At 37.5% G+C, this 14,116-nt stretch overlaps 2 protein-coding genes and 1 long non-coding RNA gene across 11 annotated transcripts in view; 1 reads left to right on the top strand and 2 right to left on the bottom strand.

Moving 5' to 3' along the window:
* Positions 1 to 10,101, top strand: part of LOC100117357 (fasciclin-1) — a 195,950-nt gene extending 185,849 nt beyond the window's left edge. For 3 of the 9 annotated variants that reach the window (XM_016985264.3, XM_016985260.3, XM_016985258.3), the window contains 4 exons: positions 1,081 to 1,243; positions 1,314 to 1,458; positions 1,820 to 1,873; positions 3,839 to 5,607. In XM_016985264.3, coding sequence (XP_016840753.1) covers positions 1,081 to 1,243; positions 1,314 to 1,458; positions 1,820 to 1,873; positions 3,839 to 4,035 — 559 coding nt within the window. In that variant the 3' untranslated portion in view covers positions 4,036 to 5,607. Of the gene's footprint in view, positions 1 to 1,080; positions 1,244 to 1,313; positions 1,459 to 1,819; positions 1,874 to 3,838 lie in introns of all 9 variants that reach the window. The other 6 variants (XM_032597211.1, XM_016985268.2, XM_016985275.2 and 3 more) reach the window with 3 other exon arrangements.
* Positions 316 to 1,017, bottom strand: LOC103317293. The gene is made up of 2 exons (XR_001729144.3): positions 787 to 1,017; positions 316 to 713 (listed from the first exon to the last, which is right to left on the bottom strand). It is a non-coding gene; the product is annotated as an uncharacterized LOC103317293 (long non-coding RNA).
* A 73-nt stretch (positions 10,102 to 10,174) lies between the features above and the next one.
* LOC100117322 (Golgi pH regulator A) lies at positions 10,175 to 12,752 on the bottom strand. The gene is made up of 8 exons (XM_016985278.2): positions 12,594 to 12,752; positions 12,130 to 12,293; positions 11,943 to 12,049; positions 11,451 to 11,864; positions 11,198 to 11,379; positions 10,937 to 11,122; positions 10,795 to 10,860; positions 10,175 to 10,698 (listed from the first exon to the last, which is right to left on the bottom strand). Exons 1-8 carry the CDS (start codon positions 12,633 to 12,635, stop codon positions 10,498 to 10,500), a joined length of 1,362 nt encoding a protein of 453 aa, XP_016840767.1. The 5' UTR covers positions 12,636 to 12,752; the 3' UTR covers positions 10,175 to 10,497.
* Between the last annotated feature and the right edge of the window lie 1,364 nt (positions 12,753 to 14,116).

Here is a 14,116-nt window from a genome sequence, read left to right as displayed (position 1 = left end):
GAGAGAGAGAGACATTCCCAACAGCACATATAGAGCTGGACGTCGATTAATTAACGCGCCAGCGCCGCGGGCTGTAATTCGCTCGGCACAGCTCAAAATTGCGCGCTCGTCATGTAGCATTCATTGCGCGGCGATCGCGCTGATATCGAAAGCGCCGCAAGCACAGCGGTATGTCGCTCCGGATAATGCGATGCGGCTGCTCTGTCCGGGTGGACTTTATTCATTGCGCGATTGTCGGTTTCTGGGAGGGTAGATTCAAAATTTAGGTTAGGTTTATCGATTATCATTTTTTAGACAAAAAAAGGATTACAGAAATATGTTGAAATTAGATTTTATTATAAATAATCGCTCGATACTAATATAGATTCTGATAAACGCAGAAGTCAAAGGCCAGAAATAGCGGAGCGCGAATATCCGTTCGTTAGTGGATTAGCTTTATTTACTCAATGCGTATTTTCAGGATTTATAGGCGTAGTTATAAAAAAAATATTGGGTATTTCGAAGATAACGAGTTTTTGCAAATCAAAAAGCGCTTCAATTTATCACGGATATGGCTTTTTTATCAATACTCGCCACGCGCTACATATAAAACAAAAATACGACAGGCGCGTACCACGTGTTCATTTATTAACTCTGTCGTGCGACCCCGCCAAAAATAACCCGAAAAATCGAATATTCGGTAATTGATACGGCTACGTTCACTTCCGTCAATGCTGAAATTCGTTGAACATTCTTAAAAGTACTATACCAAAATGACTATCGTTCGAAATTTCAAAGTTATCTTACCTAACCTCAAAATTGTTCCAATAACACCTTTCTTTGCCATAGACACGTATGTCTACGTAATCTCCTCGTTATACGGCCAACGCGAATTGGTGAGCCACGATGATACCATGGACAGATTGATCGCCGGGTCTTCAATCGCGACGTCCTTTAACGCTGCCTATATAATACGCTCAAAAGCGAACGACCAAGTGCGAATAGGTATATCGTCTCGCGGATCAGCAGATTTTCACTCTAAACGGACATTGTCGAATCTCGTTTATTTTAGTTTAATTGGTCTTTAATTACTAATTACAGCTCGACATACCACTTGGGAATGAGCCATGGCTTCAACGAGAGACTCGGCGACCCCAGCATGCGCTTCACCTTCTTCGCACCCCAGGACAAGGCCTGGCAGGACCTGCACATCATGCAGCCCTCTGTCTACAAGAAGATGTTCATGTCTGACTTTGCCTATCACGTAAGTTGCGCAAACACTTCAATCGATTTCAATCGATAGACATAGGCTGACCCGTTTATTTCTTTTGCAGACGAAGCAAATTCTGGAGCGACATCTAGTGGTGGGTGAGGCGTTCACGATGAAGAAACTTGTCGAGATGGACAAGGAGGGTAAACTGATGCAACTGCAATCCATGAGGGACAAGCTTGTCATTAAAGTTCGAGAAGCTGGCGACAGTAAGTATTTTTTCTATTGCGCTGCTCTAAGTATAATCAACCGAATTTTCCGATACTGAGGTATTATACAGATATACATGACAATTCAATCGACTTGTACATGAAAAGGAAACAAGGTGCTTAAGTTGAAAAAAAAGTTAACAAGCTTGTAACTAACAAGTAAGAAGTAATGGTTATTGATAGCCACCTAACATCAATTGTATTTATATCAATAATCTGAAAAAACTATTAAGGATAAAAAAGCTTTTTGAATCCATTATTATATGATTAGTCGAATCATCCGTAAACTTAAGAATAAAGCAGTCTTCCATGATATGTCTGTGTTCGATATTACAAAATGTCTAATCTTATTACTATCCAGACGAGAAGAACCGAGACGACGAAAACGCGATTCGTCCGAACACAGGCGCGGGCGGTGAGTCAGTGTATCATGCTTAGTGCGACACGCGCGCTTCAGCAACAGTCACGAATGTCAACAACGCTTAATATTGCCGTGTATTCTTTTGAAAAAGAATGAAGAAAAAATCATTTTCACGTATCTCCAAAAAGATCTTTTGTTTGTTAATATCTTCATTTTTCTATGTATACAGAATGAATGAGAGACAATATTGTCGGTCGGGCGTAGTTTCAAAAGAATACAGATAGGTATGCCCCAACGCAGTGATAAATCATTAGCACAGTCACGCACCGAGTCTTCAAGCACGAAATAAATTATCATCATTTGTCAAGGGAACATATGAATCATGGCTTATATACATCTGCCGCAGAATTCGCATGAAGGCTTTGCCAAAAATGCGAGTTTTATACACCCTATTATACGCTATGAAATACTTGCAAATTCGCGCTTATGTCAACGTATCAATTTTGTTTTCTCGATAGAATTTTCTTTGTTTACGCAATACTCATCATGCAAAACAATGAATAATTAAACCGCATCTCCGTATAAGGATAAGCTAACAATTTGCATCACTTCGAATGAATAAATACTCGTTATTGATTTAACAGGAAAATCATAAAGCCTGTCGCCATAATAATAATCGCAGCCTATACAAAATTACGCGATTGTTCGTGCCGTCGATCAGAAACTATATATTATCAATGAAACGAAACGGCCGTTCCCATAAATCACACTACAGCCACGTAGTTATCCGCTCGTTTCGTCCTCAAAATCGTCGCACACTACTACATGCGAAATCGCTCGATCTTTTCTAGCTGAAAAAACGCAATTTCCTCGAAAGAACAGTACTCCTCAACGCGTTATGAGACTCGTATATTGCCACGATTTATTATGCACCTTTCGGTCGCCATTTAAATGCAAATTCCATGATTACCCTCGCGGCGCGCTAATTGCTACGTGTCCTCCGTGGCGACTAGCTGACTTTTCCCTTTTTTTCCGCTAAAAAATTTCGGGCGTGTCCGAGCGCGATAAAACGCGGATCACACGCTTCGTTTTTTTTTCAGGAAGAGAGACGTATTCTCGGCTCGTGTAATCTTTGCTCGAACTTTGCAGGAGTATAAGCCGTTGGAAGGTGGTTTTTCGCAGTAGTTGAATCTACTCGCAGCAGATAAGGAGATTTGGTCGAGTTCCGCGACGGGGATTAAACGGGGGAGAGCTGTAAGCTTTGGTGCTTGGCCGCCGCGAGTATTGAAACGTGCTTTATAATGCTTTTTGCTATCGTTTCAGTCTTATTTTGATTGCATTTTTTTTTCTTCTCACTTCAGCAGCTGACTTTTTCCTTAACCTCTCTACTTACTGTTGTATTGATTTTAATGTTTTCACAGCTTTTATTGATTTGTTTATGGACTAATTGATGATTATTTTATTTTGTTATACATTAATATTTTCGTGCGTATAATTTGACCCTGAGTTTCTTTCTTTTCATGTACTTTCTTTAGGTATTATACTATACACACTCACATCTCTAACGATTTTAATTGATATATTTTTAGCGACACGGCGATATCCATCTGTGATGCAAAGTTACTGAATGTTGTAACGCTTGATGATTTAATATTAAAAACAGCAAAGCGATCTTTCGATTTTTTTCATTTTAACAAACTTCTTACGTAGAAGAGCGATTATGCACTGAATCCACTAAACCCTTTTTTAATTTGAAATATAAAATATTAATTTTTTATGTAACAAAATGTATTTTAAAAAAGGATACTTTTATCACACAGCGGCAATTTCGAACTAAATAAAAAAACTATAATTAAAATTACCTTCTATTTTTTCACAATCGAATCATTCTCAGATGCTTCTTGGCAATGTTAAAAGATCTAGTTGCGCCAACGCACGCGTGGCTTTGCTGTACCAAAAGCTCCCCCAGAAACCAACTTCAATGTAGCCCATCTCTACAACACAGCTTAACTGTTCCAGGCTATCAGATCGAATGGATGGGCAAGAAGATCAAGGTGATCCGACCTGACGTTGCCTGCACCAACGGCATCATCCATGTAATCGACGACGTAATGCTGAGGGAGAGCGACATCTACGTGACGGGAAGTGGCGCCTCAGTACCCGGCTTCATCCTGCCCCATTTGCTGACGCTGCTCGTCGCCAAGTGGCTGCTGTAAGCCCTCTGAACACCTCGATGAATATTCAACGCAAGCTGCTCCCGGGCGATTTTGAACGACGCGGAGAGAGAAAGAGTTGGCCGCCATTTTGTCGTAGTCGGTCCGTCACTCACAAGATGGCCGACGTCGAGTTACGAGTTTTAAAGATATACTGACGTAGTTTGTAAGTCTGGAAGAGTCTTTCTCTCTCTCGGTCTTCGGAGGAGGCTAATTTACCAATGCGGGAGACCACCATCGAAAACACAAGAGAAATGGGCCTCTGAACGAGAGGACGAACGATAGCCTATTAATTTATTGAGAAAGGAGATAGCGATCGTCTCTGGTCTTGGTCGACGACGGGGACAGAGAAGAGAAGAGAAGGAAAGAAAGAGAGAGAGCGTTGATCGTACCGAATAAGCAACTGTAGTTATAAACTGAGTAACCTTGACATAAAAAATGACTATTGCTATATATACATGCTATCGGGGTGACTCACTACCACACATGCAACATCATCGTAGTGAAAGATTTAATTATATAAATGAATATTTTTAGTTTTCTTTTCAAAGCCTTATGGATATTTTTATTTTTATTTCATTCATTCGGAGTCGATGAATGCCACGAAGACCTTAAGTGATGTATGACTATACTTAAGTTCGTACGAGAAATGATTAAAAGTGGAATGCTTTTATATTGGAATAAGTTGTTACGCGACTCGGTGATTGTATTCTCCACAATATATATCCGATAGTAATTTTCGGATGACATAAGTATAACTACTGTAACTGAATGTGTATTTCAGAATTTCCTTCACCTTATGTATTCTTGCGTTCAGCGTTGACAGATGAATTTAGTATGATAGAGTGGAAAAAGTCGAAAAACGAAAGATGATCAAACAAGTTCAGAGAAAATAGAAGTACCGAGTCTCGCTAATAGATGCTAACTGTATTATAAGTATTTGCTATATACTTATTGATGATACTGCCAGTTTGAAGCGCTAAAAGAGCCTAGACGCTCGAATTTTGTACAATTATAACGATCAAAATGTTTAAATACACACACACAAGCGAAAAAAAGCAAACAAGGATTAAAAGCTGTTGGGGTCGCGAGACTACCATTACTCGACTGTTTTTCAAGTCGCTATTATTCTTTTACTCACTAAAGAAAAATAAACCATAATCGAGACGAGTTATGTTGTTGACGTTGTACAGAGGTTTCTGTATATGTATCAATCTACAAGGAGATATGAAACATCGTTTTCTTCATTGCCTTCGAAAAATCGAAAAACTATATTTCGTTGAAATTCAAATGAAACTTTAAAGACCATAAAGTTAAATTGTAGATGTTCCCTTTTTTACGAGCTTTTATATGGACTGCGCTTTCGAGAATGTGAGGGAATCGATATGGCAAATTCAAATTTTATTCAACGACATAATAAATATCTTAATTCAAGATTCAACATTGCAAAACCGATTACACATCTTGAATATCGATTTTCGTACATCAACTCGAAAGAAAGATGATCTTAATTCTGTTGAATTCGATAAAAAAAAATACGAGATTCATAATAAACAGATAAGCAAGATTGTTTAATGCATGTCGTGTTCATATCTAAATAATCGCCCAGTTCGTGGTATAAAAAAGTAGTCAAATTTTCTGCCCGATGGTTTAAAAGTGCCGCAAAGCGTCGGAACTCAAAGAACAGAAAAAGTCTTCGACGAAGTTAAACGCCGAAAAATCTAACACACGCGCTCAAGACAACTGGAGTATTTATATAACAACGCCTGCACCTATGTAGCACGGCGCGTTCAATTATCGCAATCTCTCAGAAAAAAACTTTAAAAGAATTAAGGGTCGATGTTACGTATTGATATCAATCTATACATATATAATATATAATATACAGAGATATATTGCCCATTGATGATAGAAAAGGAAGTACATAAGTTTAATTTAAAAGTTAAATGATGAGGTAAATATTTGCAAAGCAAGATCACTATCTTGAAATTACAGTTTAATTGTATTTAGAAAGTGTTCATAATTTACAATTTGCTCACTTACTAGTTTAATCAAGATTATTTTAATTAAAGGGCAATTTTGAGGTAGTGATTACTCGGTTATTAACTAAAATCGATGAAAAAAGACAAAAAAAACTTATTAACCTTGATTAAAGTGACGATAAAAAACAAATTACTAAAAAGAACAGAATTACTATTGAATGAAACTTGTTGGGACGAATAACGAATATTATTGATTAAAATAATTATTATTACATGTATATGTATAAAATCTAAATACCACTGTTTGCTCACTAGAGTCGAAAGGAAACTAAAATCGAAGAAAATAGTAGAACTTTATCTCTCTGTATAGATGTGTCTTAATGTTCAGCTTGTTGCTTAAAAAGATAAAAAAACAAGTTTCGAGCTACATACCGTTTGCTCATCTCATTCAATCGTGCGTAGATTAATCGCAATTATCATCGTTAATAATAATAATACAAATAAATATTCGCGATTGGTAAACGCGTGTCCAATATGAGAATGAAATGCATAAAACTACAAATGATCTTTAATCTATTAAATTTAAACAATAAAATCAAACTTTACCAAACAAACTCGTTATAATAAGTATATCTACTGAGCGAAGGAGAAGTTTTATTTTTAATCACTTAACACAGCTTTACAATGTTATTTGTAAATTTTGTAGATAATATTAATATGTAGACACGCGTTACCGGCTCGCTTTTTTTAATTCACGCCAAATAGAGCAGAATTTAAATGCATATATAAAAGCAAAAAATAAAAAACGGAAGCATAAACTTACATAAGATACATTATAGGGGATATGAAAACTTCGTGTTATCTTCTGAGTAAAGCTAAGAACAATTAAATCTCAAGTATTTGTAACTTAGAATCTAAACTATGTAGGCAGCAACAATAATGTATTCCGAAGTCGGTTAAAACTATAATTTTTATTCCATGACTAATGTAAATAATAAAGTTAAATTCAAATTTGGCTCAGTTGATAACAAGTTACTTGCATATCCTTATAAGATACAATCAACAATTGTAGCTTGATTGGGTTAATGCAAGGAAGAACGGTTTGATTAAACTGTAAAGTAATGATGTTTTCTAAGATTAAATATTAACTGATTAAGAAACTCTGAATCTAAACAGCGTTAAAAAATGATCCACCCAAAAAAAGCATAGTAGAGAGTCCGATCGTAATGCAGTCGACGGCTCGGAAAGCGAAGTGAGCGTCGCATTCAGATGGACTGATGAGTCTTGATGGGATTTTGATGATAAATTGGAAAAGCTATTGTACACAGTAAAAGAAAATGTATCGAGAACTCATGTATTGAAAGCCCAAATTCTCAGAGCTAAACTTTTCATTGTTATAAACAACGAAAAGCTGATTGACGTGGATGTACATAATTTAGCGCGTGAAAATTTGAGTTCTTCGAGTCTCTCATCCATTTTTTCTCATTGTGTATCCGAATACCATATATTGGGGTTCCAGTCAGTATTAAGCGGATTTCAGACATCTCTATTTTACCGATGTAGAATCTTTCCAACCAAGTTTTTTACGTTCAGCAAGGCATACGCAAAAACCTCCTTGTTTTATGCTCGATTTACTGAAAAAAGGCGACGTCGGTAAAACAGAACTCTGGAATCTCCTTAAAGTCTCAGAAGCCGATGCCTGCGAGTACAGTCCATTAAAAAAATTAACGCACGCGATCTTAGCCCCTTTTTTCAAGGGGCTACAGATTGCGAGAAACGTTTCGATAGCATGGATTTTAAGTAAGTTTTGCTAACGATGCGCATTTTTGATAGAACTTTTGCGAAATTAATACTGTGAAAGCTCGGGAAAATGCATTTTCCTCGAGCTAGTTGTAAGATTCCGATATGCTGCGTTCTTTTAGGTGATAGCGTATATTTGTAAAACCACCTTTCAGTTTGTAAGGGCATGCTGCATTGACTGACTGCTCACCAACCGAGTAAACTTGTTGTAAACATTAAAAATTGTCAATTGTTATCAGTTGATACACTTAACAACATTAAAATACATCAAAATCAACAGAAAATTTTGGCGCCAACGTGGAACTCGGTCGGAAAAGCATACTCAGGCTTACACATCTCCCTGCGTTTCTATAAGATTTGTAAGAACTGCAATTCGGTTGCGAAGTTCCATCGTGACGCTCTTTTTTCACGAGCGTCCTGCTGGATGAGACTCCGAAACAGCACTCGGCTGAAAATGCAATTGTCCTTCACACGTGTTTTTTGTAGATCTAGTGTTAAATGAAAACGATATTATTTAGGTATTATAATTAACGTAAAGCTTAAGTTCTCTTGAGTCATTATAACACACCAAATCATTGAAAAATCAACCAAAATAGCTGAATAAACGATTGAAAGAACAAAAAAAGAATCATCTTCATCGACTTTTCATAGCTTTGTACGTACTAAGTTTCGATCACTCGTTGGCACTGGCAAGAAAAAAAATCATTGGCATACCTAATCAGAACGTCCCAGCGGCATGTTATGATTTCCTTCCTAGAGTTGTTTCCCACAACAAAAAAACTGAACTAAAAACTCTTTTCTCGATGCATTCGCAGAACCCCTACGAATGCGTAAATGTTTCCAAAAGTCTATGTAAATACGTAGTAGTCGGTCGGGTCGGCCGATGGCAGCCATCGGTACCCGTCCGTTTTAAGGGTGTGAGCGATGAGAAAAACGATTTCGAGAGAAAGAGACCGAGCGAGTGATTATGATAGAAAGAAAAGATGATAAAAAATAGAAAGGGAAAACAAAAAGTTACGCGTGAGAGCGATGCCAGTGACTACTTACACATCAGACAAACACAAAACACGAAAAATATACACGCCACGTACACGTGACACTTTTCGTGGCAATCATTCATAATTAATCATTAAACTACCTGCAGTCACTAACGGTTAAGCGTAAATAGGTATATATGAATCATTATATAAATAAATGTACGAGATAGTTGTGATTCGATTAAACGATCCTGGGTCGACAAAGAAGGACACACACAATTTCGAACGAATCTAATGTTAAGAGCGGTTTGATAAATTTAGACTTTGGAGTTGAATACACGTACTGAATATGCACGCAGACACACGTATAAAAGACAGATGACACGTAATTCACGAGCAACACGCGCGTATACATACACGAATCCACTAGAGTTGTCGGTAAAGAAGACGAAGAAAATGACTTCAGGTTTTCGAGACGTATATATCTATTATTTTTTCTAGTTACAATTTATCACAGTTCCCAACTATAATTTCTTTTTCGAGGTCTTTTATTTGTTCGCGATGTATAAAAATATTAAAACAAAACGGTTTCACTTCTCGATATCCCGAAGTCTTGACTCTCCGAACGATAATTTATTAGCTCTCTACATATATTATATATTATATAAATATATATATAAATAAAAAAAATCTAACAATTAAGCCATAGTAGGACGTTACATTTAAGTATCACAGAGCTATTTGTATAAAATGTCGCTTTGTTTTATGAATTTTTGCCGTGGAACAGCAGTAACGGATTGTGACGCGTCCCTGCGTTTATCGTTAAAATAAAAGAAAAAGGAAAAAATTCACGATTGTATTGCAGCCGATAAATTTAGGTATCCCGATGATATATTTTAGATAAAACCGTCACTCCGGAGACACTTGAGTTTTTAAATTAGAGAAAGAAAGAGTTGCGAGAAATCGATAGAGAATACCTGCAGTTTGAACTTTTCATTCTCTCCTTGAATTCGAGAGCGACGAGATGTGTACGACAGATGCTTTGTTTTTCGCGCAGTGGAGAGACAGACAAAAGAAGTACTATATAGGAAACGAAATATCGAGACAAAAAAAAACACGTGGATAAAACTAAACTAATAAACAGGGAATACCGACTTTGCGAGTCGAGCAAACGAGATGAGCGTGTTCGGCGCCTCGTTTCTTGCCTCGCGAAAATTTTTCACGTTCCTCTTGCTAAATAATACATACGTTCTGTACACTTTCGATGCTTTTGCTGTATGATTTTCTGATAAATAAAAAATTCTATGATATGTCAAGCGTACCTTTTTTCCATACAACCCGCCTTCTACCTTCCGTGCAATGACAACGTCGACACTTGGAACGTAATATGTAAAGTCTTATTTATTCATAAACTTCCTTCGAGACATTATTTACAATTTTTACATACGAAAATCTATTTTTAAAATGCTCTCGTGCCTCCACTCAAAATGAAAATTCCGTGTGTATGACAGACGTTCGATACTATATACGATCTAATTCACAATTACGGAATGTATAAAAAATAGAATTTCGTAGGCTGCATTATAGTTTAACAATAGTGATTAAAAACCTATTCGAAAAATTGTCATTCTTCATTCTTGCTTCATTGTTTCTGCGTTGCGTTTGTGTGAATATAACGAATGGTTACATTCATAGTCGGGGGTTTCTCACATGCGTTCAGTGGGCGCTTGTTTGTGCGCCAGGTACAGGAACCCAATGGACGAAAGCGCGGATACGAGGAATATTACGTCGAACCAGCGGTGGTAAAAGTTGAACTGTAGCTCACCCAACACTTGCGTTATTATCATCCGATACTCCGCTGGCATGTTCATACGCATCAACAGCACCGACGACACAAAGTACATTCCCTAAAAAGTATTAGTTAGAATTCATTGATTATTATTTCAATGTAAAGAATTGTATATAAAGCTGTAATTCCTATTGAAATATGACATATATCTTACCATTATCTGAGCAAGTATCAGCACGATGATATTGGAGGATTTACTGCTCGATATCGCGTAGAAAAACTAGAATCAATAAATTCGTAAATTAGAGACTTTGATTTAAGCTTAAGCTGACATGACAATGAAACTTTTGCCCAACCTTAGTCAACGTGAGCAGTAATCCCCTGATGGACGTGACGACTATGCAGCCGACAAGATAAAACGATATGTGCTGTGACCAGAAGTTGACGTCGATATTGAAGCCAATCCAGAGCACAGCTATTTCCATTCCTCTTGTCACCGGGTCTTTCTTGCCAACTCGGTCGAACACAATGTTTATCGTGGACTAGATATAAAAATTTTCATTGTTCATGATATGTCTATGCAAATAGATGTACTTCAAAAGATAAACTGTACTTACAATAAAAATTTTCCACATACAGTAAATTGAAAAAAAGTATCCTAAAAAGTTAAAATATTTGCCTTTCCAGGTGGCAGCCCATTCCAAACGTTCTCTAGCGTTTTGGATGTCATGGGCTTCTAAAAATAATTGTCTCGACAATTCCTCTAAGGCTAATACTTCTTGTTGTAATTGCTTGATATCTGAAATATTTGAGAATACGTTGATGTAATATTTTCTTATGACAATTTAACATAAGTACGGTAGAGCTTACTCTCTTGGCCTCCTTTCATAACAGCTAAAGGAGTCAACATTCCCCATAATCTAGATCTAGAATCAGTCTGTGAGGATCTAACTTCTCCTCTCTTAGCCAAGGCTATTCGCTTTTTTTTAGCAACTATCATGTCCATTGTTTGGAGCAGTCGCCTTTCTATTGCTTGTACATCAGCGTATGACACTGGTCTCATAAAGTAAGCCATTGACGAGTAGGGATAATTCACAGCACCAAAACCTGATAAAAGGGCCATCACTGTCACACCAATGACACCTATTCTACTTACTCCCTGCTCAATTGACAGAAGGCCCTGCTTTGGACTAAGTATTGGAAATGGATCTCCCAATTTCCAGAATAAATATAGGTAAAAAAGGTAGACCAAAACAGTTAAAGGCCTTATCAGGTTCAGTCTTACTGTAAGCGAGTAGAAATATATTAGTGGTTATTCTTGCAATAAAAATTGTTAGATTTTCAATTCTGATATGCACTCACCAAAGCTAATATTACTAATGATGAAGTAGGCAATGTAGAATGGTATCAAAACTATCACCATGAATAATAATGAATAAAGGCCAACTTTCCAGTGGAATGACCTGGAACTGCATTCAACAATGAAATTTTACTATTGGTTTTACAGCGCATTAATTTGTATTGTACAAAATTTGAAACCTAAAATTACCTGCTCTCAAGAACACCAACGATTTCAAAAATGATCAATTCGAACATGGTGCAAGACAGTGAAAAGGTTGTTGAGAAAATGAGCTGGACTAGCCTGTGGTGGACTTCGTAGTCCCGAAAGAGCTGTTTCACAAAGAAAACCCATCCTCCTAAGAAGAAGAGTATCTAGAATTGGAAAAAAAATTGTTAAACCTTACAATATTTTGTAAAAACTTTTGCCATACACAGCTTGGTCTTGCGAATTCTTAAAATTGTATGACTAAGCAGCTTGTTTGATTAATAGCAATAATATTTTTCAATAAACTGAACATTGCTCAATCTTTTAACAAGTAGTATCAAACCCAACACAACGTAAATTTTCACATATTAACAACAAAAATTAAAAATAAAAGAAAGATGGCTAACCTCAAAATGCGGCGCATTGAGGTTATAAAGGGGCAAAGGGAATAAAACGCATTGTCGTACCTGAGTGATAAGAATGATGAATGTGTCTTCGATGAAACCCATGTTCCAACATTAATTTAACACGTTCACGTTAGAATATTATCCATTTTTAGGTTTTTTTGATCGTGACAGCTCGTCGGCTATTTACGACGACAACAACAAGCTGGCATAACTCGAAGTGGGAGAAAATCGATTGTTGCGAGACACGTGACCACCTATCGATTCCTCCCGCCAATTTTGAATTTTTGGAAACCTACAAAAAATCTTAGTTGCACAAGTCCTCTTTAAATTGTTGATAATATCAAAAATACGTTGACATAAGAAAAATTCAAAACTTTATATTTCAACTGTCAAGCATTTTTCTCCCAACGCACGTTAAAATCAAGACATCTAATTCTGCGTCAATTAAAATACCTCACACGAGAGTACAACGAACCTCCCCTCAATATATTCCACACTTTCACGTTCCCGTAAACAAAGTCGCGCTCGCGAAAAAAAAACAACGACCACCGGAATGTCATCCAGGCGATCATTACGAAATTCCAGGAGAGAACACACGAGCAGCAGTAGCACCTACGCGTTTATTAATCGTCCTGTTCCCCATAGTCTAGGTTCGAGCCTCGAAGCAATTATCGTATAATAATACAGACGTTAAAGAGTGCGGAAAGTGGAGCATTAATCGAGCATAATTAGCCCGCGCTCTAGCTGCTTTTCCCACATGTGCGTGTGTATTGTATATACCTGTACAGAGAGTGCGGTAGGTATATGAGTGCAGCCGGTCGAGAAAATCACGAAGTGTGCAGAGCAGAGCGCATTCCGCGACCGGGTAAAAGTTGCCGGCGGGAGTGTGTAAAGAATGCGATATAAGGATCTGCTTTTGCCGTTTTTCGAATTTTGCGTTCGATCGATTTTGAATTTCCCGCCGTTGACACCAAAGGAAATCGGTTAAATTCAAATAACATATTAGTCCGCGAAGAAAATCGAATATCCAATTAACACTATGCACGCACACACACACACACAACGATAAAAAGCTTCCCTCACTCGCAGTCTTCCCGCAATTAACCAATAAAAATTTTTCTCATCGCTTTGCAGCGCGGTCGGCACGGAAGCGCATCGTGCGCGCATAATATATAGAAATCGCGCGCAAAAACACGCGACCGGATCGTAAACCTCGCTTATATACTTACCTACGGGCTGTAATTCCGTGCAGCGACACGCACTGTGTAAATTTCGCGCTGCGGAGTAGACTCGTCTTCGTCGTCGTTGTGCGTAATTACCCGAGGGAAGACTCGCGGAGGGAATTTTTCTCACGACTTGGAACGCGAAGGGCGAGTGTATGTGCTGCTCTACTCCTCTAGTTTCCTCGGTTGTAAAGTACAGTGCGCTTTTTTCTTATTGCCTGTGTACGAATTGAAAAAAATTGCGTCATATTTTCTCCAAGTATGATTTCCAGTAGAAACTAGAAAAAATATAAATACGATGAGCGCCGTAGAGAAAAATCTCGAGAAAAGCATCATCTCAGCACACTGGGCGCAACAGGT

This window comes from Nasonia vitripennis, chromosome 1 (genome assembly GCF_009193385.2).
Source record: "Nasonia vitripennis strain AsymCx chromosome 1, Nvit_psr_1.1, whole genome shotgun sequence".
Classification (NCBI taxonomy): domain Eukaryota; kingdom Metazoa; phylum Arthropoda; class Insecta; order Hymenoptera; family Pteromalidae; genus Nasonia; species Nasonia vitripennis.
The sequence above is the reverse complement of the archived record's forward strand: the minus strand, read 5'-3'. Positions and strand labels throughout refer to the sequence as shown.

What these genes read in the sequence shown, in the direction of transcription:
- LOC100117322 (XM_016985278.2), bottom strand. Translation starts at nt 12,635, where the DNA reads ATGGGTTTCATCGAAGACACATTCATCATTCTTATCACTCAG. An exon ending in GTTGGTGTTCTTGAGAGCAG is followed by an intron (nt 12,050 to 12,129) that starts GTAATTTTAGGT and finishes TGTTGAATGCAG; the next exon opens with TTCCAGGTCATTCCACTGGA. An exon ending in TACTGCTCACGTTGACTAAG is followed by an intron (nt 10,861 to 10,936) that starts GTTGGGCAAAAG and finishes TATTGATTCTAG; the next exon opens with TTTTTCTACGCGATATCGAG.